General features: G+C 55.0%; 1 protein-coding gene across 3 annotated transcripts in view; it reads right to left on the minus strand.

Moving 5' to 3' along the window:
• The window catches only part of Plxnd1 (plexin D1), a 40330-nt gene extending 21949 nt beyond the window's left edge, over positions 1–18381 (minus strand). The window contains exons 1-5 of one of the 3 annotated variants that reach the window (XR_005503232.2): positions 16513–18371; positions 3840–4016; positions 1656–1787; positions 1367–1467; positions 1154–1283 (exon numbers count right to left, since the gene is read on the minus strand). Coding sequence is in view for 1 of the 3 variants with exons in the window: in NM_001395052.2 (NP_001381981.2) it covers positions 1154–1283; positions 1367–1467; positions 1656–1787; positions 3840–4016; positions 16513–17829 (1857 nt within the window). In the remaining 2 variants the exon portion in view is untranslated. Of the gene's footprint in view, positions 1–1153; positions 1284–1366; positions 1468–1655; positions 1788–3839; positions 4017–16512 lie in introns of all 3 variants that reach the window. The other 2 variants (XR_005503233.2, NM_001395052.2) reach the window with 2 other exon arrangements.
• Between the last annotated feature and the right edge of the window lie 7240 nt (positions 18382–25621).

A 25621-nucleotide genomic window follows, 5' to 3' on the forward strand; every position in this document is an offset into this window, starting at 1 on the left:
ATGCCCTCAGGTGAGGCCCGGATCAGGCCCCTTACAGATCCCACTGCAAAAGAGCATCTGTCGATCCTGCCTGAGTGTCTCTGAGAAAGCTGTTTGTCTTCAGGGAATTCAAGGCTGTTTACTCGTAAGACACCCTGGGGCTTTAGTTTTTCTATTTTAGCTCATCTCAGAGGTCACAAAGTCTCTGTCAAACCAGGTGTTGAGACACAGTCTGCAATTCCAGCGCTTGGGAAGCTGGTGGGGGGGGGGGGGTTGCCACAAGTTCAAGGCTGGACTGGGTTATGGTGTCTCAAAAACAGAAGGTCTCTGCAGCACGTGGTTGCTATGACCTCATTCTCCACCCCCAGACACATGGACCTCCCTTCCACCCTTGGGCCCTTGGACTGGAGTTTCCTATAAAGCTGTTCTCCTTCATTCTCACTCCATGCCCTCTCCCAGAACAAGGCCGGTCTGCGCCATTTCCCTGCCTACCCTTGTGCCCCGCCCTGCTCTATTCTGTGTGCAGTGCCACCTCTACATTTTACCTGTCTTATTCTCCCCCTCCAAGAGCACGTCAGCTCCTCCCAGGCCAAGGGTTGGTCTCCAGAGTACGCACACGCATGGCTCACAGTAAGTGCTCAGTACGATGCAAATGGACAAGGAGATGAATGACTGCCTACCCCCAGGCTACCCAGGGGTGAGGCCAGAGCATGACTGATATGTGATCTGCTGGAGTAGACCGGCAGGACCACTGGAACCCCTCGGGGTGACATAGGAGGGCCTTGTCCTTAGAGGAGTCAGTGAGGAGGGAGCTGGGAGGGATCCAGGCTGCTGGGCCACCCACCATGCTGCGGGCAGGCATGGTTCTCCTGACACTAGCCACCACCCCTGTCTGTCCCGTATCAGGGCTAAGTGATGGCCGCTAACACTCCCAGGAGGAAGACAAGAAGGGTGTGTTCTCTATCTGGGTGTCTCCAGTCAGTACATTCAGAGACTGCCCCTTAAATGCCAGCAGTCCTCTGTGCACTGCTAAGTACTCAGGTTGCATGGTCCTAACTGTTGACTAGTCCCGCAAGAGTCCATGGCAGAATGTTGAAGAAGTGGCCCAGCCATGGAGATGGTGCCTGGCCTCTGCTGTGGCCCCCAGGCTTTATGCTGGTGTGGCTGCACTCACCGTGTAGTCCCGGTGCACATCAATCTCAGACGGCAGTACTGTCATGGCAGGGCAGCGGCTGGGGCCCTCACTGGCACTGGTCCAGAAATGTGGCAGGCTGGAGTTGGCACAATCCTGCTTGAATGTGCACCTGCAGGCACCATGGGGTTAGGTCCTAGGCCAGGGCCACTACCCACTGGCCCTCCCTGCCCTGCCATCACCTTAGGGCCTCACCGGGTCTCCAGAGTACACCAGCCACAGTAGGCATCGGCCGCGCCCACACAGTCCCCGCAGGTGGAGTGTACCTCACACGCCGCCACCTTCACTCGGGCCATCTGCAGGCAGAGGGAGCCCAGCTGAGCAAGGGTGCCACCCTCTCTTGTAAGGCTAGGGTAGCTAGGTCTGGAGGGTATGTGGGGAAAACGTAGCCTTGAAGCATCACGTCCCAGACATGAGTCAGCAAAGACGGAGGTGGGGAAGGAGGGTCAGCATGTGCAAACGATGGCTGGCCACAGTTCCTTACCTGGTGGGATGTCATCAGGTACAGGTAACCAGGATCCATGGGGTCAAACTGCATGACATGGTGCACGGGCTCCCCGTAGGCCACAGTCAGCACCCGCCGGCTTACTACCTGCATGCTCTCATTCAGGCTGATCTGTAGAAGGAAAGGCCATCACCTACTGGTGCCCAGGACTGCCACCCACAAGGTCAGGCTGCTCCAGGATTGGGGTCTCCTCTCCCATCCTGCTCAGATGGTCCAGGGTGAAAGGGAAAACGGGGCTCCTAGGTGGACTTACTCTCATTCTCACTGACTCAACAGCGCCCCCACCAGGAACTCCGTTCCTGCTTGACTCCAACATTTCCCCCAGGTATCTGTGTGGGCTGTAGCCAAGCCATTCATTCTCTGGGAGGCTGCTGGTTGTCATGGCTACTAGCAAGGCTTGGATTCTGTTTCTGACATGCACTCATGTACAATCCAAATGAGTTGTTTCCCACCCTGAGCCTCAGTTTCCCTAGTAAATAAGAGTCAGGATGAGCATAGTCCCGCAGAACTGTGGGGATAAGAGAGATGGCAAGCAGCAGTCCTGGGCAAGGGCCCAGGCCCCTCTGCGTGGCTCTCCAAGGTCTGTGTTCTCCTCTGTCTCCGCAGGCTGGGTGTCCAAGTATCCAAGATGTTAATCAGGGGATAAAAGTTGGCGGTCTAAACACCTTTGAGGCCGCCCACTCACCTTCCTCTGGGTTTCTAAAACCTGCAGAGGTTCCCTACCAGAAGAAACTGGCTGTGGCATTCGATGCCTTGATGATCTACCTAGCCACACCCCTAGCCACACCTCTAGCCACACCCCTACCTCGCTCTCACTTTACTCCCACTGTCTATACATTACACGCCTTGCCCATCCAGGCCTGCCTCACGTTTGATACACATCTTCCTGACAGTACCACTATCCTTTTTATTCTGGGGTGTACCAGGTCAACGCTGTGCCCTCCCCAAGTCCTTCCTGGCTCAGGCTTGCCCTCTGAGATGTTGCCAGGAAGCCTCTTGGGATGCTAGCAGGGGCTCACACTACACCCGCCTACCCCAGACGCCAAACAGATGCCAAGTCATATCCACTTCCTCAGTGTCCACTGAGTCCTGGGGCCCCAGCTGAGGGTTAAGATAGACGTTCCAAATAGAGAGAGGGCTGGCAGGAGAGACACCAACCTGCTCATCGCTAAGGCCCTGTATTCGACCCCAAGCATGGCACACAGAAATCAACTGAAGGTGAAAAGCAACGACCCCATTTCTAGCTATCTGGTCACTCTGGGGGTAGTCGCCTCTCACAGAGGACCTCGGCGGCCTGCTTCTGTGGAATAGAATCCTTGGCTTGATGTGAGAGCTAAAGAACTAGGTGAAGCCTGTGAAGTACCCTGAGACACTGTGTAAACAGTAGGTGCCTAATGGCTGCAACTTTATGGGTAGAAGGGGAGAGGGCTCTGACCACAGTGCTGCTCTGCTCATTCCCTCACTGGACAGGGAGACAAGCTATGTCCTCAGGTCACACGTCGTCGAGTAGTAACACTTAAAGGCAGAAACCAGTCATCTGACCACACAGCCGAACCCTGGTGAGCTGAAGCTGAGTAACCGGCAGGCAGGCGTGGGGCCCTGTGCTCTCCCTAGGCACCACAGGTAGTTCCAGACCTGTGGGGCCCAAGCCCCACCCCACCCCGACCCAGGCAGCTGCCAAAGGGAATTAAATTATGGACTCTTGAGTCAATTAGGCTGGGCCTGGCTGGAAGACTGACTTTCCCCACAGAGAAGTGGAGAGGTGGTGGACAGGGGTGTTCAGTCTGCTCTGAGGTAAGAGGAGAAGCTCCTTGCCCTCCCTTAGCTCTGGGACTTGCAAGGTGATAGACCTCATGGTTAATCCAAACACTGGACCCCTGAGGTGATAGCCAGCAGGGCTGTTGTGTCCCTCATTGAAGTCCCCCAACAACTGCAGCCAGAAGGGAAACAGAGGCCCTGAGGGAGCAAGTACACAGCAAAGGTGAAGACGCTGTCTGCGGAGCCCCAGGCTGGGAGATGCCGAAAGCAGAGGCAGACATCACTCAGGCCACTTCCTTCCCTCGTCACAAGCCACTGGGGAGGCCTAGAGGGAAAACTGAAGAAGGCAGAGTGACTCTGGCCCTCTGTGGCCCACCCCAGGGAGCTCCAGTCCCGCATGCTTACCTTGAGGAGCCTCCCCGTGGCAGTGCCCAGAAAGACAGCTGTGTAGTTGTTAGCATTGGCCACAGCCACGGCCGTGAGCCCTGGAGCACGGAACACCGGCGATGCCCTCAGTGGCTGCAGGATGGTCAGTGGGTGCTGAAGGTGGGCTGCTCCACAGTCCAGCTGCTCCGGCTGCAGCTGTGGGGACAAGGCAGCTCTAGAACCTTCTCTGGCTCCCTGCCTGTCCACACAGGCGGATCTCAGCTCTCAGACCCTGCTTGAACACCCCTGCTCCCAGCGGAGGCCCGGCTAAATAGATCTCCAGATGCTACTCGGGTCAAGCCTTGACCTTGGATGACACAGCTACTCCTAGGAGATGGCTGGTGTTTAAGATGTATGGGGACAAGACTGGGTGTGGGGGGGGGATGGAGGGAGGGAGAAAGGGATGAAGGGAGGAAGGAAGGCAAGACATGCTGGCCAAGGGTCTGGCCAGTTTGGCTTTTTTTTTTTTTTTTTTTTTTTTTGGTTCTTTTTTTTTTTTTTTCGGAGCTGGGGATCGAACCCAGGGCCTTGCGCTTCCTAGGTAAGCGCTCTACCACTGAGCTAAATCCCCAGCCCCCAGTTTGGCTTTTAAGAGACTAAACGTACAGGGGTACACACTTTTAGGCCCAGACACTGAGGAAGCTGAGACAGGAGAGTCACCTGACCCTGGGAATTTCAACCCAGCCTGAGCAATACAGCACAGACACATACCTGGTCACATCATTCCTCCTGGCCAGACACAGCAGAGAGGCCAGAAGAGCCCATATTTGGTCACTGAGGTCATTCTTGTCTTAGTTCACTACTGAAGTGACACCCAAGAGGTGTCCCACCTACCTCTACTGTGTTTCCCCACCAGTTCTAGCATCTGTTCCTGTCCCCTAGTTTCTTGGGACCATTTTGGAGTAGGGCAAACCTCCCACCCAGATACAGGTTGGAGCTGAGGTGCCCTGAGCTAAAACCAATGGGCAGATTGTGTCCTAGAGGATTGCTGTGGGTGACCCCGGCACGTCACTTTGCTTTTCTGAGTCTGTTTACTTAGCTGTAAAATGGACATATGCACATACTTCTCCTTGGTGAGTTGAGACAAGCTCAGTGGTAGACTGAGTTTGCAGAGGTCAAGGTCTTCAGCTGGTGCTGGGACAGACTTAGCAGACACTACCGGGTCTCAGCTATGACTGGTGCTAATCCAGTAACAGAATGGATTTGAAGGCTCAGTCGGTAAAGTACTTGTCATACAAGCATGATGACCAGAGTTAGAAAGCCAGATACAGTGCTGCACTGGCGGGATCCCGGTGCAGCAGGGGCAGACGGGTGGGTTCCCAGGGAACTACGAGCCAGCCATCATGGCTGCTTGGTCAGTTCCAAGCTAGTAGGAGAGAAGACCTGGGTGGGTAGAGAGATTGGGAAGATCTGGGAGGAATTGGGGAAGGGAAAGAGTATGATCAAAATATTTTGTATGGCATTAATGTAAATAAAAACTAAAAGTAAAAACTAAAAAATGAATTAAAATAAAAAGAAAGGTAAATGGGGATGGGGGTGCTGGGGACTAATGACCTGAGTGTGTCTGTGGACTCCAAAAAGGCCAGTGCACATCTGTGACCCCAGCACTCTTCTGGAGCGATGGTAGGCAGAGACAGGAGACTCATCCCAACTTCACATAAGCAAGCAAAGAGTCACTGCCTCAAGTGGAAGGTGAGAATGGTCTCCTGAAAGTTGTCCTCTGACCTCCAGACACAATGCTCCTACATGGGTGGAGTCTGAGGTACTGTGATGGAGTTAATGGCAGAACATTTGCCCCACACACAGAAGCTGCCTACTCCTAAGCTTGTGGCCTCGGTCACCTCAGTGGGGCTTCTCTGACGGCAGCTCTCAGCTCCCTTAGGTTTCCATTCTAGCCATCTAACGTGTATCTACCTCACAAGCTGGTCCTGTCTCAGGGCCAGCATCTCTGCTCCGGTCGCTGTCTATCAGGTTGTGGCACAGCAGTGCCTGACCAGAACATATCCCAAGTCCTCTGGGGGATGTCAGAAAACACAGGGACCAACTCCTATATACACAGTTTGGTATGTATCTCCCTATAAGTTTATCAGTCGTCTCTGTAGGAGACGCAGTAATGGAACAATCGCAAGATACCACAACGGAGCGCAGTAAGTGTGGGCTCTGCTTCACAATCTCACTGACCACAGACCCTGGCAGCTTCAAGTCAAGAATTTCCACTCTTTCTCCCAAAGTAGGCGCATCATGACTTTTTGTGATATATTACATTGCCACCACCATGTATTTGCAATTTAAGAAAAATAAGGGCCGTGCAAACAAAACCCTGGCATTTGGGGACAGGAGATCAGTAACCATGACTACTGGGCAGCTACCAGGTGGGTAACTTAGGCAGGGTGGAAACGGTGGACGGAGCCCAGACTCAGATGCAGGGTAGGGATGGACGCCACAAGACTTCATCGTGGTACTCAGCACAGCAGGCCGTTTCAAGATTACGAATTGTTTATTTCTGGAATTTTCCATTTAATATTCTTAGACCTTGGCTGACCGAGAGAGAGTATGCGAGACTGTGCAAACAGAGTCACTGTACACTCTGATTCCTGACCTGAGCTTTGTCCTGGATGTGAGCTGAGGTGACCTTAGCCGTGGGTTCTGAGCTGACCCCAGGCTGGGCTCCTCCCCAGCTGTCCTGGGATACAAGGGCTACAGCTGTCCCATCCCACTGAGACCCTGGTCTTCCACCACTTACATAACTTTCACTGAATACAGATTACTTTGTTGCATCATTAAATAAGTTGGTTTTTAAATTAAAATTGTAAGCCCCTGCTGTGGGATGTGAGCTCTGGGAGACCCCCTGGGGTTGGCTCTGGGTTCTCTGCTGAGCCCTGCCTGGCTGTCCAGTCAGCGTGCGGGTCCTGGGAAAGGCAAAGCCAGTGGTAGGCTGGGTGATTTGTGGGCCACGATGAGAGGGGAGGCTATGGAAAGGCCGGGAACTGACTCCCGCAGCCCGCCCTGACGTTCACAAGCCATTAATTCTGTGCTGAAGGAATTTTCGAAAAAGCCTTTCCCCCAACCTTTTTTTTCTCTTATCCTAAAAATAAAATCTAAAAAAAAAAGCTTTTTTTTTTTCTTTTAAAGGAGAAGTGAGCAACAGGGGCTGGAATGATCTATGTGGAGGGAAGGGAGGCTGCCTGCCTGGGCTGGGAGCCCTCAGACTACAAGTGGCTCAAGCAGGAGCAGGGCTGGGACACCCACAGAGGCCCTGAGGGTGGCCTTGCAGAATTTAGTGATCAGGGGCATGGGCCCCACAGCCTGGAATTTCTCCCCTAGCACCTCATTCACTGAAGTGGCCCACACAGCCCCAGCCTATTCCTAGCTCACTGGGACACAGCACACCACTGTCCCGATCCCGAGACACGGCTGTACTGTCCTGTGTGCAGAGGGATTTCACCCTGCCCAATGCTCAGGTCCCCTCCATTCTGCCTGCTACCCCTACTTTAGGCCAACCACACGGTTTCTCTGCAGTTCTTGAAACATCCCACCCATGTCCCACACCACTCTCTTGGTCCTACCCTTAGCAGCCAGCACCTGGCCCCTCAGGCCACAACTCCACTATGCTTCCTCTCCTGGTAACCCAGCTCTCAAGGCTCTGGTCAATTAATATGCAACTCTTAAAAAAATAAGTCCAGGGACGAGAAGATGGCTCCATTGGACAAGTGCTTGCTCTGAAGGTATGAAGACCTGAGGTTAATCCCCGAAACCATGATTAGAGCAAACAAAAACCAGTGAGTTTGGTGGCACTGGCTTGGACTCCTGGAGGTGGCTGTGGCCTGGGGGTCCTTGCACTTCACTGGCCAGCGAGCCTGGCCTACTTTGAGAAGCCTGTGAGGAAGACACCCAAGGTTGTCCTCTGGCCACATGCAGGTGTACATACCCTATGCACTTCCCCACCCCCGGTCTCTCTGTCTGTCTCTGTGTGTGTGTGTGTGTGTGTGTGTGTGTGTGTGTGTGTGTGTGTGAGAGAGAGAGAGAGAGAGAGAGAGAGAGAGAGAGAGAGAGAGAGAGAGACAATACTGTCACGGCCAGCACTTCTATTTATTTGGGTGTATCATATGCATGATGGGTCCCTTTGGAATGCTCATGGGTGAATACTTACTAAAGAAGGGAAATTAATTTTGACTAAGGTGTAAAGATTATATTCAGCTGCTTCTTTTCTAAGCAGAGCGATGGAAAGCAATATTCAGCAACACAGCAATACAGGGGTGCTGGAAGAGCAAGAAAAGAATACAGTTCAAGGTCTACCTATTGTGTGGGTAGCACAGGGCAGGCAGGTGTTTGGGGCAAGACAAAAGCTAGCAGCTAGCTCTGTTTCCTGTAAGAGCCTCAGTTTATCACTCCCTGAAATGGGGTAGGTAATGGCCACTGATTTTAGCTCTTCCTTGAGAGCACACAGCCCCTCCCTATCGAGCCAGCTGCCTCCTGGGGCCCAGCTCAGTGCTGCCCACTCTCCATTAAAGGGCTGCCCTATTGATTTCACTCCTTCAGTAATTGCAGCTGAATACAGCTCTTCTCTCCCAGGAAGCCGGCTACAGGAGGGCTTACAGTATGCCTGTCATATCCTGCCCACAGACCCTGCCAGACCTCCACACCTCCACAGTAGGCACTCAGAGGAGGATGAGACACGGCAACCATGGTCACTGGGTTCCTACTGTGCAGTTGGCCCTGGCCTAGGGACACCTTCCTATCTGAGGCCCAGAATGGAAGGTTTGCAATTGTTCAGAAGTGTCACATAGCTGACTGTGGGGTGACAAAGGCTACTGAGCTCCCCTCTCAACCACCCTGACAGCAGCCAATGAGAGAGTTTCTTCTCTGCTGTTCTGGGGTGGAGTCTGTAAGACAGGGGATCTGTGAGAGCCACACCCCATCCCACTGGGAGCTTCTGCAGCTTAGCTGAGAGTCAGAGGGGGCCCAATACTGTGTGTATTGTGGTAGTGCGGGATGCCAGCAAAGGGGAGAGGGACATGGGGGAGGGCTGCCCTTCCTGCCTTCACAACTTAAGTCCTTTAAATTGAAAATTAGTTCAAATATGATGCTTATTAAAACACACACACACACACACACACACACACACACACACACACACACACACACACACACACAGCTGCAGAGTAGGCCGTGACCTCTCTGCTGTTCAACAGCCTCCAGTCAGTATAAACATAAACCATCAAGGGCTTGCTAAAGTGACCCTGACCTGTGGCTGGTCTGAGATCTGTGTTCTGCCCCATGTGGGGCCACACCTCCTAGACTCCCAAGCTGTGAACTCAGTAGAAGGATAAGGACAGGGATCCAGGCTGGATGGGGCAGGGTTCTCATGGGGATGTGGGGGTGGCAGACCCAGGAGGAAAGGCAACCTCAGCAGGCAGCGGCTTCCTGCAGAGCCCAGGCAGTTGGGACCCTCTGCCCTTGGCGTTAATATTTGTCTCAGGAATAAAAGAAATTATCTGGAGCTTGCACGGATATCAGAAGCAGACTTCACCTCCAAGAAATCCACCCTTAAGCCCCACCCCACCCCCCTGCCCAGCTTCAGCCCATGCTGTCCTTCGGAAGATGGTGGATCCACATAAGCAGTGCTTCACTTGAGGGCAAACTGAGGCACAAAGATTCCTTAAACCTACTATGTATCAGCTCTGGCCAGGGGAGGAGATGACAGACTGTTCTGGAAGGTTCTCTTAGAGGAAACTGTTCTGGTCCAGAAGCCCATGCACCTCCCAAGGCCATCAAGATACTCCAGCAGCTGCCAGAGATACCCAGCACAGAGGTGGGCAGGGACTTCCTTAAGACATACAGCCCAGTCATTGGCTGGCTTCCTCAACTGGGACAGTAACAGCACCTGCCACACAGGACTACTAGAAGTGCTACTCGCAGCTGCTCAGTAAATGTTCCCAGGTGGCTTTGGGGGCAACAATAGGGTTGGGGTGCCCAAGAATGGGGAAGCCCTGCCGATGACCACTGGGCACCTACAGCAGTCAGAAGTCTGCATGGGTTCTTGGGCTAGCATCCTGCACAGTCCAGGTTCGGAAGCCTGAGTGGCTGCTGCCTGAACCCTGCATGGCTTATTCAGATGGTGACCACAGCCAGCCAGTCACCCAGCTCCCCCCTTCTCCAGGCTGTTTCTCATTCCCTAGCCTGGCCCAGTCCCCAGCAACCCCCCTCCAACTTGTCCCCAAGGAACACAGTGTGGTGTGGTCTAAGCAGCACTGTGTCTCTCCCCAGCCCAATGCCCTGCCCCCAGCTAGCTCCAGTAAGCAGGCCTCCTCCAGCTAGATGGCTTTCTGCTTCTCCTCACTGCAGGGGTCCAGCTGTGTCTCCTGGGCCGGGCACTACTGGTCCCTTGAGGGAACAGACTGAGTCTCACACCTCCTCTACAGCACAGCCTCCCTCCTCTCTGGCCTTCCATAGCTGTCCCTTGGGTACTGACACACTTGGGGGGTTCCTCGGCTCCAGGCAGGTCAGCTCCCCACAGCTGCTGCCATCACAGCTACTTGGAGCTAGAAAGCCCTTGAGTGCCAGCTGGAGAAACTGAGGCCCACGGCACTGCAGCATGGCTTGCAAACAAGGCTGAGATGACCCATTCAGGCAGTTAGCCAGCGCCCAGCACGGCTCCAGCCTGAGGCCTCCACTCAAGGTTACTACCTGCAGCTCTGTTATTTACTGATTGGGCCTAAAGTGCCTCTGTGATCGGCCCTCTGGGGCTGCCTAGACCTTGGACTAGAGCCGCAGGCAGGCTTCCTTCCTCCATCCTCCATCTTATGTGATTTATAGGGTTTTGGGCTGAGGATAGTGCATTGGGAGAGCAAAAGCCTGGCTGCCTGGGATCTTGGGGACATCACGTGTCAGCACCAGAAGAAGCCACTTCAGTGGGGCTACCAGATGCCCACCTGGGTGGCCCCAATGTGGATTTTAACAAGAGGAAGCTCTGTTCTGGAGTAGCTTGGTCCCTGTTTTGTCTCTCAGAGATACTCTTGAGGTTGTCCCCACTTAGGGACAGCTGGTTTCCATGGCAATGATCACACCATTGTCAGGAGCTGGAAAGGCCCTGGGAATCACCTGGGGCAGCCATCACAGGGGAAACGGGCCAGCACCTGGTAGCAGCTAGGACCTTTCCAGAGCCAAGTGAACCATGTGTCCTCACCCTCTAAAGCCACAGGCTCTGCAGGGCCAGCAGAATGGTATCTAAGAACTTGGTCCACAGACAAGACCCTATGTTCTCAGTCTCAGCCCTGCTGGCTAAGTCAGCCACCACACCACCACCTTGTCCCTGCCATGATTCCTTCCTTTCCTGTCGAGCCATCCTCCAAGTGCCGTCCAGAGCTGCCACCTCCAGGGAGCGCTCCTATTCTTGGATGAGGCTCAGTACAGGGTAGTGTGGTTCTGAGTTTTCTGGGATTCTGGGACACCAGGATAGGGTCTATGCCTCCTCTTTTTGGGCCACGAAACAAGCATAGTGCCTTCCCTAAAGGATGCCTCTAGGAATTAAGATTTGGGACGTGACAAGCCACCAAAGATGGCAGCCCAAGGGAGGGGCAGAAGCCCCACATCTGGGAGTGGCTGAAAGGTTCTGACTCTAGACTGGGGCAATTCTGCAGCCCTCCTGGGAGTGCTCACTGCCACCTTAGGTCATTCTTAGGTTCCTATTTCCCACCTTTAAAATGTCTTCCTTTTTTAAAGTGCTCAATGCATAAGAACAAGGCTCTGTGTGCAGATCTCCTGCGCCACATGAACAGTAGGTACGGCTACTTGCACCTATGATCTCAGCCCTGGGAAGCTGAGGCAGGAGAACACTCGGAGCTCAGTCAGCAGTCTAGGCAAATACGCCCCTAGTTCCATGAGAGACCCTGTCTTAGAGTGACAGAGGCAGACGCAGGACACTGACCTGTGGCTTCTTCATCGTGTGTATCAATGTAGACATACATAAATGCCATCTTATTGCCTCAGGCAGGGAGAGTTGGGTTTTAAGGTGCTTTGCAAATGCCTGGCACAGGACAAACTCACTAATTACAAAGAGACATTTGCATTTTTGGTGGCTGAGTGAGGGACTCTGTCAAGACATGGTCTAGCTCAGATCCTGCAGCAGCATCAGAACTTGAGCCACACACTAGCTCCCTAGACTCATGAACAAGGATACCCAGACTGCAAAGTAGAGATGGTCTCTGCCATGACTGTGTCCTGGGTCATGAGATCCACCTACACTTCCCTGAGTAGTCTCTGCAGTCTGTCCCCAACACAAGTGACTCAGGACCCCACTGGAAAAACCAAAAGGAACTTGCCTAGTCTGCGTTCCTACAGTCTATAAACACATTTACACACTCCCAGGGGCTGGGGCTCTCATCCCTTTCCAGAGAAGGGGCACTGTTCCTGTTCCTTCACTTTTGGTTTTAGTTTTGGTTTTGGTTTGGGACAAGGTGTCCTTACAACAGTTCAAGCTGGCGTCTAACTTACAACCCTCCTGTTCCCGGCCTCCCAAGTGTTGAGGTGGCACCTGGCTAAGATGCTGCATTTTCAGAGAAAAGTACAGCCAGCTCCTCTCAGGCCTCCTCTGTGCCCTGCCTGTGCCCTTCTGCACATGCTCAATGGTTTCACCCCACCCATCTATCTCTCAGGAGCTGTGGTATCCAGCCCCCACCAGGGACTTGCCCAAATGACCTCATTCCAGCCATGGGAGAACCCAAGCAGCCTGAGCCCAGGGCTCTCAGCTGACCAGCCATCCTTCAATGAAGGCTGCATGACCTTGGGCAAGTCCCTTGCCCTCTCTGGGTTTCTCTCAGTTTCCCCCACTGTAAACCTCACTGTGGGGACTGAGTGTGGGTAGTGAGAATGAGGCAGTGACAAGCAGTGACTACTTTCCCCATTAGCAGGCATCAGGTTTTGGGTCTGCCCAACACACCCCACAAAACAAACAAACCAACCAACCAACCAACAGAGGCCTCAGCTTCCTTGGTTGCCCCACCCTCCTGAGTTGGTGCACAGCAGGCATTGGCCTGGCTAGCTTTCAGTCTGCACACCCCACTGAGCTCCTCTGGGGATAGGGCCTGCCTACACTCTCACCATAGTTCTCTGCTTTATCCTGGCTCCCTCAGAGCCTGGTGTGAGCTCATCAGCTGCAAGAGCCTAGCCCACCCTCTCCTGAGCACCTGCTGTCTGTTCCACACACCAGCGTTCTGTGCTCAGATGTATTTTCTCCCCCTGGTACCTGCACCTGCCATTTCCTGGGTGCAGCATATGGGAATTTTTTTTTTTTTGACCCACATCTTTGAAAGGAGACACAGACTTTCCATTAGAACGAGGAAGCATGAGGCACAGAGAGGGTAACTGACTGGCCCTGGATTACACAGCGTAAGGGCAGGGTAGGGCAAAGCTCTGTCAACTTTGTCCCTAGGTACATGGGAGCCAGACATTCTTAGATGCTCCACCTGTCTTTCCAGGGTGGTGATCACAGCCAGGCCCTCTCCTAAATCCCACAAGGGTCTCTGCTTGCCTCCTTGACCCAGGGTGCTGACTTCAAACCCTTTCCCAAACCTAAAGCCTGTCTCAGAAGCTCTCTCCCTTCGCCACCACCTGCCATCTCAGCCCTGAAATTGGTGTAGAAAATACCTTCCTGAGCCGTGCCTGTGCCACCCACTGTACGCCTGCTTTAAAAACTGCCTGGGTTTTCTTTTTTTTCCTCTGCTATTACTATAAAAAGACACCATGGCGGGGGGAGGGGGGGAACAGACCTGGCATTTGCTGTGCTGTCCTGCAACTTAAGTACATGTCATGGTCATTTACAGGCAACAGATTCAGAGAAGGGAGTCGTACCCCGCCAACTTCACCTTGTCATTCCCCGCCTCTGTCTCTACCATAGCCTACAACTGCCCAACATGCTTTCCCTCCAAGCACACTGTGGTGTGAGGAAGAAAATCGCACCTAACTACCTTCTATCCTTCCACCCGGTGCTGGACACGTCCAGCCTTCAGGGTCCTGGCTGGCCATGGCGGAGGCACAGGTCCAGCCTGTTGCCCTGTGTAGAGAGCAAAGGATGAAGGGCCAGCTCAGGGCAAACTTCAGAGAGTATCTTACCCTGAGCATCTTGACTGCTGTTCCTTCTGTGTCCCTCCTCCCTGCCAGCCATCGTGGGCTTTCTAGATCACGCAATTACCAACTCCTGTGCTTGGCAATGGGTAGTGTGTGTGTGCCAGTGCCCACATTGACCTGAGGTGCTCTGGCGATGACTCCACTTAGGACAGGAAAACAGGGGTCTCGTAACATTGGGGGTTTGGTAAATGTTCAGGGACCTACACAGGGCTGCGGGTGTAGATAGTCATAGCTACAGAACAGACCTGACTAGGACATTTCCTCAGGACAGCCTGGGACCCAGCTGAGAGCTAACTACATCCCCAGGGGTGAGAACAGCAGAACCGACCAATGACTGCTGTGGGCTAGGCACTAAGTGCTTGACTTTGCGGTTAACTTGCTCATTTGGTCCTCTGTGGGAAGATGGTGTTCATGGTCCTAATGCCTCTGTGGGAAGACTGTGCATTGCCCTAACATTAGGGAGCAAACTGAGGCGTCAGAAGGTTCTGTTGTTGCCCCATCAAGGCCACACAGCCAGGCACTGAGGGACTTCAAGCCAGCGCAGGGGAGAGGGCAACAGCTTGGCAGCACCCTGTCCTGCTGCAGATCCTTCTGGTAGGCCTAGCCTGTGTCCACAGCTGGGAATTGGTGGGGAGAAGGGAACAGCCTAATCTAGAAGGGCCCTAGAAGAGAGACTGTGTCCTTGGGGTGAGGAGCAGACCTTAAATACATTGCCCTGGGGCTATTTTCCCTGTAGAGGCCCTGCCCCCATAGGGAGACTGACAATCCAGCTGCCTTCAGCTGGGTGAGTCACTGTGCTGGCCCAGGGGGGCACCAAGGACCGTGGGAATCAGGACACAACTAACTGGAGGGGGAGGGGAGAGCAGCCTGAGGAATCCCGCAGAACCCTTCATCGGCTAGGGGCCCACAAAGGGCTGCCTCCCTTGCCCACAGAGCTTCCCTTTTCCTACACTCCCAGTCCTCAGATCCAGTCAGACACAGCCATGGCAAGGTTGTGGCTCCATAGAGAAGAAGGGTGGCTGCCCTCACCCTGCAGTCTGCACAGGGTCTGACCCCGCCGGGTGGTAGGGCTACAAGCTACACGCTTCAGATAGTCCGTCTGCCTCTCACCCGCTATGACCTTTCTTGTAAGGGGTCAATCGGCAGGGTGGTAGGCGGCTGAGGGAGTCTTTGCCAAGAGAAGGAATCTGGGCTTGCTCAAAGCCCCAGTGTTGGGCACGCCCACGGGATCGTCTTGCTGCCCCTGAGGACCACAGAGAAAGAGACAAGGCAGGGAGCCTCAGTGAGCACAGAAGGCTGGGCTTAGCCCTTTGTAAACTCAGTATCTTTGGGGGAATGGAAAGAGAGTTCTGCTGTGAAATGATTTGAGGGGACTGGCTGTACCCAAGGCCAATTCACTTGGTGATCCCCTAACCTGGCTCTCTTGCCCATCCTGAGACCCCACCTCACTCTCAGCCCTATAGTTCTCCGCCAAAGACCCCTGCCAAAGACTCCTTTCCATCTTCAGTGGCTCCATTTGTCCTGGGCTGCCTGGACGCCCCCCACTCCACATCTGTAAGGCAGCAAAGCCCCAGCACCATGGACACACGCTGGGACCGGACAGCTTGTGTTCAAGTCCCACCTCTGCTACTTTTCAACTGTTGGACTCTGAGCATCCCCTAAAACTTAACACCCATTTCTTCATCTGTATGTACAAAGGGACGAGGACAGGCATTTGTTGAAGACATCTGACACATGACACACTGGTCTATGGTTCTCAATCTTCCTAACGCTGTGACCCTCTAATGCAGTTGTGGTGATCTCCGACTATAAAATTATTTCGTTGCTACTACTTCATAACTGTAATTTTGCTACCGTTATGAATCACGATGATATGCAGGACAATGCAACCCCTGTGAAAGGGTTGCTTGACTCCACAGAGGTCACAACCCACATGTTGAGAATGGTTGGCTTAGGTCCACAACATTTGTATTCACAGGTCTGCCATGCCACCTGCTAGATGCTCAGCTGCTATGTGTTGAGTGGCCTCGAGCACACACCTGTTTGCCAACCAGGTGGCCTCTCCAGGGAACCAATCACACTTCCCAAATACCAGAGTCCCCTGGCACAGACTCCCACCAGGAGTCTACATCCCTGCATGTCTACACTCTTGGGGTCTCCGATGAGTGTCCCTGTCACATACTCAGCCCTTCCATCCCACCCTCTCTTTATCTTCAGGACCAGGTGCCACACCCATCACACATCTGCCAGGGTGCAGAGGTATGTCCTAAGGGTACCCGCAGTCTCCCTAAACACACTCTTGGTGTCACTCCCTCTCTCGGTTCAGCACGCACCTGTGCCCCCGCCCCCTGCAGAGCTGATTTGTAGGTGCGCTGTCTTGGGGGAACACCTGGGTATCTTGACAACCTAGACCTCCCCACTTAGGTGTGTGCACCTGTGACCCAGTACGCTCCCGGGCCAGCATCAATCCTCTGGGACATCTGCGTGCATACTGTATCCCAACTCACTCTTCGGGTCCATGGCTTACCTGTATGTTGCGTTTGCTCTCGCAGGCCGGTCCGGTGCCCTGAACCACGCTGTCCAGCACCGCCACCACGTCCGGCGCCGGCTCCACAAAGCAGGCGGTGCGCGCTGCACGAATGGCGGCCTGCACGTCGGCGAAGCGGAAGGCGCAGAGCGCGGCCGGGGCGTTGCGGGCACCTGGGGTGCCCTGGGGCCGCTCGAAGACAGCGAAGAACTGCTCGCGCGCGGGGAAGACCGACACGAGGCGGCTGTAGAGGTCACCCCGGCCCGCGCCGCCCGCGCACTGCAAGCCCAGTTGGATGTAGGACTCGGTGAGCTTCTTGGCGTCGCCACCCGCGCCGCGGGGCAGGCAGATGCGCGCCAGCAGGCTGCGCGCCTGGCTGTCTTTATCGCCCGCACGCGCCTCGCTGTTGAGCGCCAGGTACGCGTAGGGATGCGCGCTGTGCGGTGGCACCGCCGGGTGCAAGAAGGCACGCACGAAGCCCAGCTTGTGCTGCTCCTTGGCTCCCTGTTTGATCTTCAGTATGTTGTCGTCCGACGGGTTGAGGTCGAAGGTGAAGAGCTTAGCCAAGTCTCCACGCGCGTCCAGGGAGCGGATAGAGATCTCGGGCGTGTTCTCGAAGCGGTGGTCTTCTAGGCTACGGTTGCGCGGGAAGAAAGCGCTTCCGTAGCCGGTGTACGTGGCGCCCACGAGCAGACGGCTGCCCCCGGTGCCGGAGGCCGGCGGCAGCACTAGTCCCACGGTGGACGCGTTGGGGTGGTTGGCGGCCACGTTGAGCATGCTGGGGAACACGGTGACCGGTTCTGCGGTCGGCGCGGCAGGCGGAAAGCTCACAGCCAGGGCTGAGATGTTGCCCCGGCGCCTCAGTTGGCACAGACCCTGGTAGATGGAGCCGCACGCGACCACCAGACCCTGGCCCGGGTCCAACTGCAAGATTTTGTTGTAGTTGTCCGTGAGGCGCCGCGGGTGCTCGCACGAGGCCTGCGGGAGCTGCGGGGCGTGACACAGCGGGCTGTCCGGCACCGGACCCACGGTCGCCTCGGCCTCCAGGCTCAAGTTGGCACCGGACAGCTGGTACAGGCGGTTCACCGCCGCCAGGTATACGGTGCCCGCCGTGCCGTCCAGGGCGAAGTTGTTGGTGGGCGTGGGCGAGGGGAAGCGGCGCTGTATCTCTAGGGCGCCCGCCCGTGCCGCCCCAAGCAGCAGCAGCAGAGGCAGCGGCAGCAGACCGGGGCACCGCGAGTGAGAGCGCGGAGGCAAGGGGACCGCCGCAGCGGCCCGGGCGCTAGGGGGTGCGCCGCCCGCGGCGCGAGGAGCCATCCAGGCGAGCGCGGGCTGCGCGGCGCGGCGAGTGCATGGGGCGCGGCGCGGCCGGGAGCCGGGAGCTCGGAGGCGGCGAGAGGCGGGGGGCGGGCCCGGGCCGCGAGGCGCTTCCTGCCCGCGCCTGCCGCCCCCGGCCCCGGCGCCCCGGCCCGACTCTGGCGCGGCGCTCAGCCCGGGGGCGGCTCCGTGGAGGCCACGCCCACAGTCCATCCCTGTCCCAGCCGCTTGGTCCACGCCCTTTAGCCCTGGGCCACGCCCCCGGGCCACGCCCCGGGCCACGCCCCGCGGTCCGGGGTCGCTGCTGGCCGTTACTCCGGCAGTCCCAAGTTGCCTGCCACTTCCCTGGTTCCTGGCCACCACATGGAATGTCTTCCTCACGCTTGTTTGTTATCCTTCCTCTTTCTCCTCGTTCTAGTCCTTTTCCTCTTCTGTTTCTGGGCTCCGGTTTGCCTTCCACCGCAGCTCAGAGTTTCGCTCTCTCAATCTCTCCGACTCCTCTACTCTGATCCAGTCAACTCCGCCCCGTGCCTCTCCCGCGTCACACCCTCTCCCTCATCTGTGTTTCTCTCTCTTTTTTTCCTTTCTGTTCCCGCAGCTCTCCCTCTCTATCTTTTCCTCTCCTTGCCCCTAAAGACCTCCATTTCCCCTCAGCCCACCTACCCCTTCTGGCCACAGCACCCACCCCCCACCCCCGCCCTCCTCCCCCTCTGCTCCTCCTCCCCTCCACATGTTCTCCAAGCCTCCTTTTAAAGGCCAGCCAGACCTGGGACATCAGGCCCCTGGGACCCCATGGTCTGTTCCCAAAACTGCCCTGTAAAGGGAGTTCACAAGCAGCAGGCATCCAGGACAAGCTAAGACAAGTAGAAAATTGTTGAGAGAAAGTATATCCCTCTTGGAAGGGCGGGCTGGGCTGAGCAAGGACACCACAGGGCCTTGGTTTCTGGAAAGAGGCAAACCCTGTGGCCCTCCAGGACCTTGCCCCTTAGTCCAAGGTTCTGAGAAAACCTAAAGTCCTTCCACATATGAGCTGGCAGTGGGCACCAGACTCCTTTGATGTCAACTTCAAAGGAACTGGTAGGCACTGGGATAAAGGCAAGTAGTCCTCTTCCTAAGGTCACAGACACCCATGCATGCGGTCATCTCCACAACATGGGGGTGCCCACATGGGATCACACCAAAAGCCAGCTTCCTTAGAAATATTCAACCCATTTTACATACATGGAAACTGAGGCCCTAGAAGTAAAGCTAATGGGGAAGGTGAGACACAGATCCAGTGTTTGAAGCCACAGTCCCAGTTCTCAGTCAGGGGCCCCTACCAGCTACAGCTGTCAACTTGAGGCCTGATAGCCCTTTCTCAGAGGGTGACCTTGCTCCTCACCAATGGGGTGAGGAGGGGCTTTCCCTGCGTCTGAAGGGTCAGCAGCAAGGGCTCAGAATACAGCCATCCCCAGTTCCCTGGCCCCCACCCCAGCCTTCCTGTCTCTCCTCACCTGCCTGCCTGCCTGCCCGCCTGTCTGCCTGCCATGTTCCAGCCCATTCATGGCCTTGACTTTGATGGTCAGGAGTGAGGAAATTGGAGACTTATGTCCGCCTCCACCCCCAGCTGAGCACCCAGGGGACCTGCCTCCACCGCTGTTTGGGGAAAGCCCACATCACGCTATGGACATGTCCGCTCCACTGGACAGCCCCAGCACAGTTCATGGGCTTGTCTTCCTCAGTCTCCTGTCTATCCCTTGTCTTCCTCTGCCCTCCCTCTCTGTCTCTTGTCCCCTCTCTCTCCCCTCCCAGTATCTCTGGTCTCTGTCTCACTCTCCCAGTCCGTCCTCTCCCCTCCCCCTCCTTGCTTCCTTCCTGTCCCTTTCTTGCTGCATCCTGCAGCTCCCCCCACTGAGCCTCGAGGATAATGCTTTATGGCATCTTGGTTTAGCTGGCCAGATGGATTGTTTTGGGGTATTGTGGACAAACTTCCTGCTAAGCTGGGAGAACTCTGCAGTCACCCCACCTTCAGCATTTGGCACCTGAACGCCAGGGTTTGGATATGTTCACGTAAACTGAGGTAGGAAGCATAGTGTGGCCTCCAGCAAGCTGCTGGCCCTCTCTGAGCCTGTTTCCTGGTGTGGACCATATAATAGCACAGTACTGCAAGGTTGAGTCATGGCCCGACAGCCCTGGCTAAAGCTGGGAGGAGGGGCAGGAGGAGGCAATAGATCGAGGTCCTGACCTGTTTTATGTCTTGCATCCCATAGTAGTTAATGGGTTATTTGGGGGTAAACACTACACACACTTCTGCCACTGCCATCTCACACCTTTCTTGCACCAGAAGACAAAACAGGGGTCACTGAGCCCATTTCACAGACGGGGAAACTGAGGCATCAGCAGTAGGACTGGAACTCCCAAGGTCACTCTTGGGAGGACATAGACGTGGGTAGAGATGGAGGAGGGAAGTCATTGCTGAGATTCTGGGGGTCCATCCAGGATAAGTTTGAGGATCTACTGTGAGACAGACAGATGACATCCAGCACACTGACGGAGGTAGTTATACCCACAGACAGCCATTTGGCTGCCAGCAACTGATGACTGGGCCCTTCCCCTCCTGCTTCTGGCTCCTGATTCCATCAAGGAGAAGTCTCGGTCTGGGGCTAACGCGTCTTTAATGACTCTCTAGCATCTAGCATTTGTCACTGTCCCTGTCTAATAGAAAGAGGGTTTCAAGCTTGGCCAACACCATGAGTTCACGCTTTCTTGAATTTTCTCCATCCATTCTTTGCATTTAGGTTCCTGCCTGCTTCCAGCTTGTGGAGCTGGTTTCCAGGATGGTGTGTGGAGTTGTCCCTGTCAACACCTGTGGAAGGCCTTGAAAAGTGGCCCCTAGGCATTGCCTAGCTGTGCAGAAGCTGGAGTTCGGGAAGGGGGTGCTTTCCCTGGCTGCTGGGGACTCATGGGCCCCCTCCCCCAGGTCAGAGCTCCCTCACCCTCCTCCTGCAAATCTCTGTCGATGCAGGGCAGAGGGGGAGCGGAGGGAAGGGGAGATAGAGGGGAGGAAATGTTTTTCTTCTTCAATTGGAAACAATAACACTGGGGGCCCTGGCTCTGCCTGGGGACTGGAACAGTTCCCCCTGCAGGAAGTGCTTCTAACATACCACAAGTGGAGGGCAGGAAAATGCTGGGGGCAGAATAGAGGGAAAGTACCGGATGGGCCCTGCGGCCATCTGGGACTCTGCCCTTCCAGTCATTCCTCCTAGTGAGCCTGAGTAGGGGCACAAAGGGTCAGAGAGGTGCAGTCATATGCCTAAAGCTGCACAGCCTGCTCAGAGTCTCAACTCAGCTCTTAGCCACCGTGTCCTCTGCCGCTCACCTTGGAGTTCATACACCTAAGTTCCTGCCTCAGCCTTACCCTTAACTTCCTGGCCACAGGGGCAGGAGTTTTAGTTTCAAATCTGAAGAGGAATCCAAACCACGGGATGGCTGTGAGGAATAAAAAGAGCCACGTGTTGGAGCACCTGGCCTACTGTGAGCCTGGTGTCTGCCTACCTCTGGAACTGGGATATCTCTCCCTTCTCCTCTGGGTCCCTCAGGGGAGCCTCTAGGCCCAGCAGACATATGAGCCAGATGCCATCCAGGGCCCGATGTCAGTCACCATTCATGGACGCCAAGGCTCAAGAGGGCTCTGATGGCCACCTGATGTCTCACAGCACAACTGCCACTGTACCCCGTAGGGTTCCCAGAAGGGACTGAGTGATAAAGCTGTCAGGAAGCATACCTCACAGTTGCTCCTGGTGTCCTACAGGTTTGTCACCCCGTCCCCACTACCTGGGCACCCTACTCCCTAGGGATCGGATTGAGGCCTATTCTTTCTTTGTTGTCCGGTGGGGTTGGAGGAAATGATTCTCGTTCCTGTGTGTCAGTGCCCTCTTCTAACTCTGGGCATGTCCTTGACCTCTGTGGTCAGGGGACTTACAAGGCAGGGTGAAGACCTCGAGCCCTTATGGGCTCATGGCAGGCGCCTGGCTTGTATGAGCCCCCACGTGGCCCCTTTGTGTTCTATGAATCGGATAATGGCAGCATTCTCAGACACCCCGTCATGGGTCTGGGCTTGTGAAAGGCCCCGGACTGCTTACACTGAGGCCTCTGTCCAGTGGCAGCCATGAGGGCAGGGCTGCCCCGGGGGTCCCCACCCACATTTGAGGCCACTACCAAGTGTCTGTTGCCTAGGCTGGACTGGCAGGCAAGCTCAAGACAGCAGCAGGTTAAACAGTCACTGTGTGCCTGATGGCTCCTAGACAATCATAGTCTCTATGTAAACTAAGGCTCAGGTGAGGGGCTGGTCTGTCTGACTATGCTTGCTCCAGGACTGCTACAAGGACACCAGAGACACTGTGGTGACCACGCCCTGAGGGCAGGCTTAGCAGTTGGTGACAGGCAGCTGAGCCAATGGGAGCCCTCAGGCAGGCCTCCCAGGACAGGGTTCCCGGGCCTAGTTCACTGGGGGAGTCCGGGCCAGAACTTTACCCTCATCAGGCAGGGGTAGGAAGCCTGTTTACAGAAGGGGAGACTGAGGTACAAAGGGGAGGTGGCCACGGCCTGGGGCAATGTGACTGTCCCAGGTGGAGCTGGAACCTCACATAACTATCATGAATCCTTTTCCAGGGTGATGGGATTGGGGGATGAATTCCCATCAGACCATAGGACCATCACCCCAAGCTTCCTGTGTGTATAGCTCAGAATTCCCCACTACTCCTGGCCACAGTTGGCACACTTGTGAAATGGGCGTTAGAGTCCCCCATTCCTGGGCTGTGGGAACAGAATAAGTTACAGAGTGCACAGTTAGCCTCTGAACTGGGGAGGAAACACACCATTCAGTGACATTAGTATATCCTCAGTGGGTGGCCTGCCCAGCTGACCTTGAAATGTGGCCCTAAGGAGCCACTCCTCTTAACTCCTCAGGGTTCTGTGTCCTTACTCTGCAAGGGCAGAGCCTCGGCCTCCCTACAGCATGGCATGCCAGCCACGGGGCTACTGAGGCAAGCAGATCACTTCAAGTTCCTGGGCAGCCTGGGCTACATAGCTAGTGAGACCCTGTCTCAAAAACTTAAATGATAAGTCAAGCCAGACACGGTGGTGCATACTCTGTGATCTCAGTGGTTTGAGGGAGCACAAAGAAGGTGACATTATGCCCATTTGTGGGTGGAGAAGTTGGTGTGTATGTATGGGGGAGTCCTCCAGCTGGTATGTGGGGAATCTTGTTTCTCTCTCTCTCTCTCTCTCTCTCTCTCTCTCTCTCTCTCTCTCTCTCTCTCTCCTGCCACAGTTCTTCTTTGTAGCCCTGGCTGTCCTGAAACTTACTCTATACACTAGGCTGACCTTGAACTCACAGAGATCCTCCTGCCTCTGAGTGTTTGGATTAAACATATGCCCCACCACTGCCTGGTTAGGGGAACCCGGTTCTTAATGAACATGAATATCCAAGGCCCCCACGCCTGAGGCCCCGGAGACTTCTCCTAACCTCAGTCACACACCTGGTTTGAAATCCATTAGTACCCCATAATGTTCCCACAGGGGTGGGGGAGGGTGGGCACTGCCACCGGTCCCTGGGAGCATCATGGTTGTGACAATAGGCCAGGCAGGTGAGCAGCTGTTTGTCATTGGATCCTCAGCTTCCAGCTGCCTCCAAACTTCAACCACCTGGTCGCAGCTATTGGGGACCTGTAGGTCCCCACATCTTCAGAAACTGCTGAGTCTGCCAAGAGAAGGGCTGCCAGCTAGGGGGAGAGGCATCATGGGGGTGCTTACCAGGGACTCTTCAGAAGGAACCTCCAGCAAGGCACAGAGTCAGACTCAACAGCCAGATACCAAGATCTCATGGCTCATACAACCGGGGCTGTAGTCACCCTGTCAGGACAACAGTTGAGGTATGTGCTCCCCTAACCCTACACTGCAGAGGAAAGACACGGGCCCAGGCTAATGCCTTGATCTCTATCTGGTGGCCTGCATGAGTCCCTAAGGAAATCCCAGTTCCAAGAAAAGATATTTCCTCTCTTTCTTGGTGAACTTTATCCTTTAGGAACTAGCCAAAATGTTACATCCTCTGGAAAGTCCTTGTGAACTCCTAGACATCCCTCGGGGTCTTCTCTACATGACCCTTCTGAGATGTTTCTAGTGTCCTAGAGCAATGTTAGGACCACTTCCACCCTCTTCAAACATCTGCCAAAGACTGCTAACGTTACAGAAGGATGCGGCTCCACAGTAGGTCAGGATGTGTCCCCAGGGAGACACATGTGGGAGCCCTGCCTAGATGTCTCCTGACTCCATTTTTTTCATGTGTCCCTCAGACAGCCCATTGTCACACTATCGAAACATAGCAGGCCTCCTGCTCTGTCTGCTTCAACCTGGGAGCCCTGGCCTCCGTGGCTGATTGCTGGAGGGTCCTGTCAAAGTGTCCTGTCCTAACTCACCTCCATACCTAAGCAAAACCTCAGGCAGGGCCCAGGACAGAGCCAGGCCCCCACCTCGCCCCATCTGATCAAGACTTGAATACCAGGCTCTGAGCCGTCACAGTACCCATAAGTACTGGCTGGTCTTCATCTTACTTACTGCACCCGGGGCAGGGTGGAGGGCGGACGGTGGAGGGGCTAGGTGATTCTGAATGGTTTTCATTAGTGGGTTTGATCCATCACCCTTAAACTAAGCTCTGCAAAGTTAGGGGCTGGAGAAAGAACTTCCCAGAAGTTCCAGGGGAACCGGAAAAAGGTATGTATAACAGGTTAGCAGGAGGGAAGGGGAACCTTTGGCAGCAAGGGGCCCAGTGTCTGCTGCTGAGAGAAGTTGGAGGACATGGAACCCTTGTCTGTGGAGACTGTATTACCCCAGGTCTTGCTTGTCCCTGAGGTGGAAGGAGGGGTTCCTGTGACAAGTCATGCTTGTTAATTCTGTTTTACAGAGCTCAGCATGGCTTTGGATGTGCCAGCCTCTGACCTCAGTTGCTATAGTCTCTGATCTTATGTAGTCCAACCACTGGTCTTGAGTGGTCTAGCGTTGGACCTTGAGTGGCCCAGCACTTAAGCTGAAGCAATTCAGCCTTCATGTTCCTTGAATGCCAGTCACCTCTACAAAGGAACTCCGAAGGCCTTCAGGGACTTTTGGATGACACCATCCCTTCTCACTGAGAGAAGTCTGACCACAGCTAGCTGTCTCAGGATGAGACATCTTTTTTTTACTTGTACTTCCCCCCAAGACTTTTCCATCCCTTCCCCAAATGTCAATCCCAAGGGTTTGTTAGTCCTCTTTGCTCTGAACTGTCCCCATCACGTCCCCTGGTTCTTTGGGTCCCCTGTACTTAGACCCCTAAGCTGGGTGGCCCTTTTCTTCCACACCTCATCAGAGGTGTCTGCCTGTCGCTGGCCGTTCTGCCACCCTGAGGCATTTAAAGAACAAGGTCTTTCGAAGCATACCCATGTTCCTCACACCAGGATGAAGCTGGACGTCAGCAGGCTTACAGGGAATAAAAGATAGAAGTGTGTTCTCTGGTCAGCTGCTGGGAGCCCCCAGGGAAGGTTAACTCGGGGAAGCAGCCTAGACCCTCTCCTCAGCCTTCTCTACTGGCCCCACCTCCTGTTCAATCCTCGAGGCAGGAATTGGCAATGTGGCAGTCGCTCCTGAACGCACTGAAGGCCATGGGGACATAGCTGTGTAGGCCAGAGGCACGGGGCTCAGCTCTGTCATGGGAACCAAGGAAGATCATCTCTCCAAGGCTCCAGTTCCCCAGCTGCACATGGGTGAAGCTGCCCTTCTA

This window comes from Rattus norvegicus, chromosome 4, assembly GCF_036323735.1.
Source record: "Rattus norvegicus strain BN/NHsdMcwi chromosome 4, GRCr8, whole genome shotgun sequence".
NCBI lineage: Eukaryota > Metazoa > Chordata > Mammalia > Rodentia > Muridae > Rattus > Rattus norvegicus.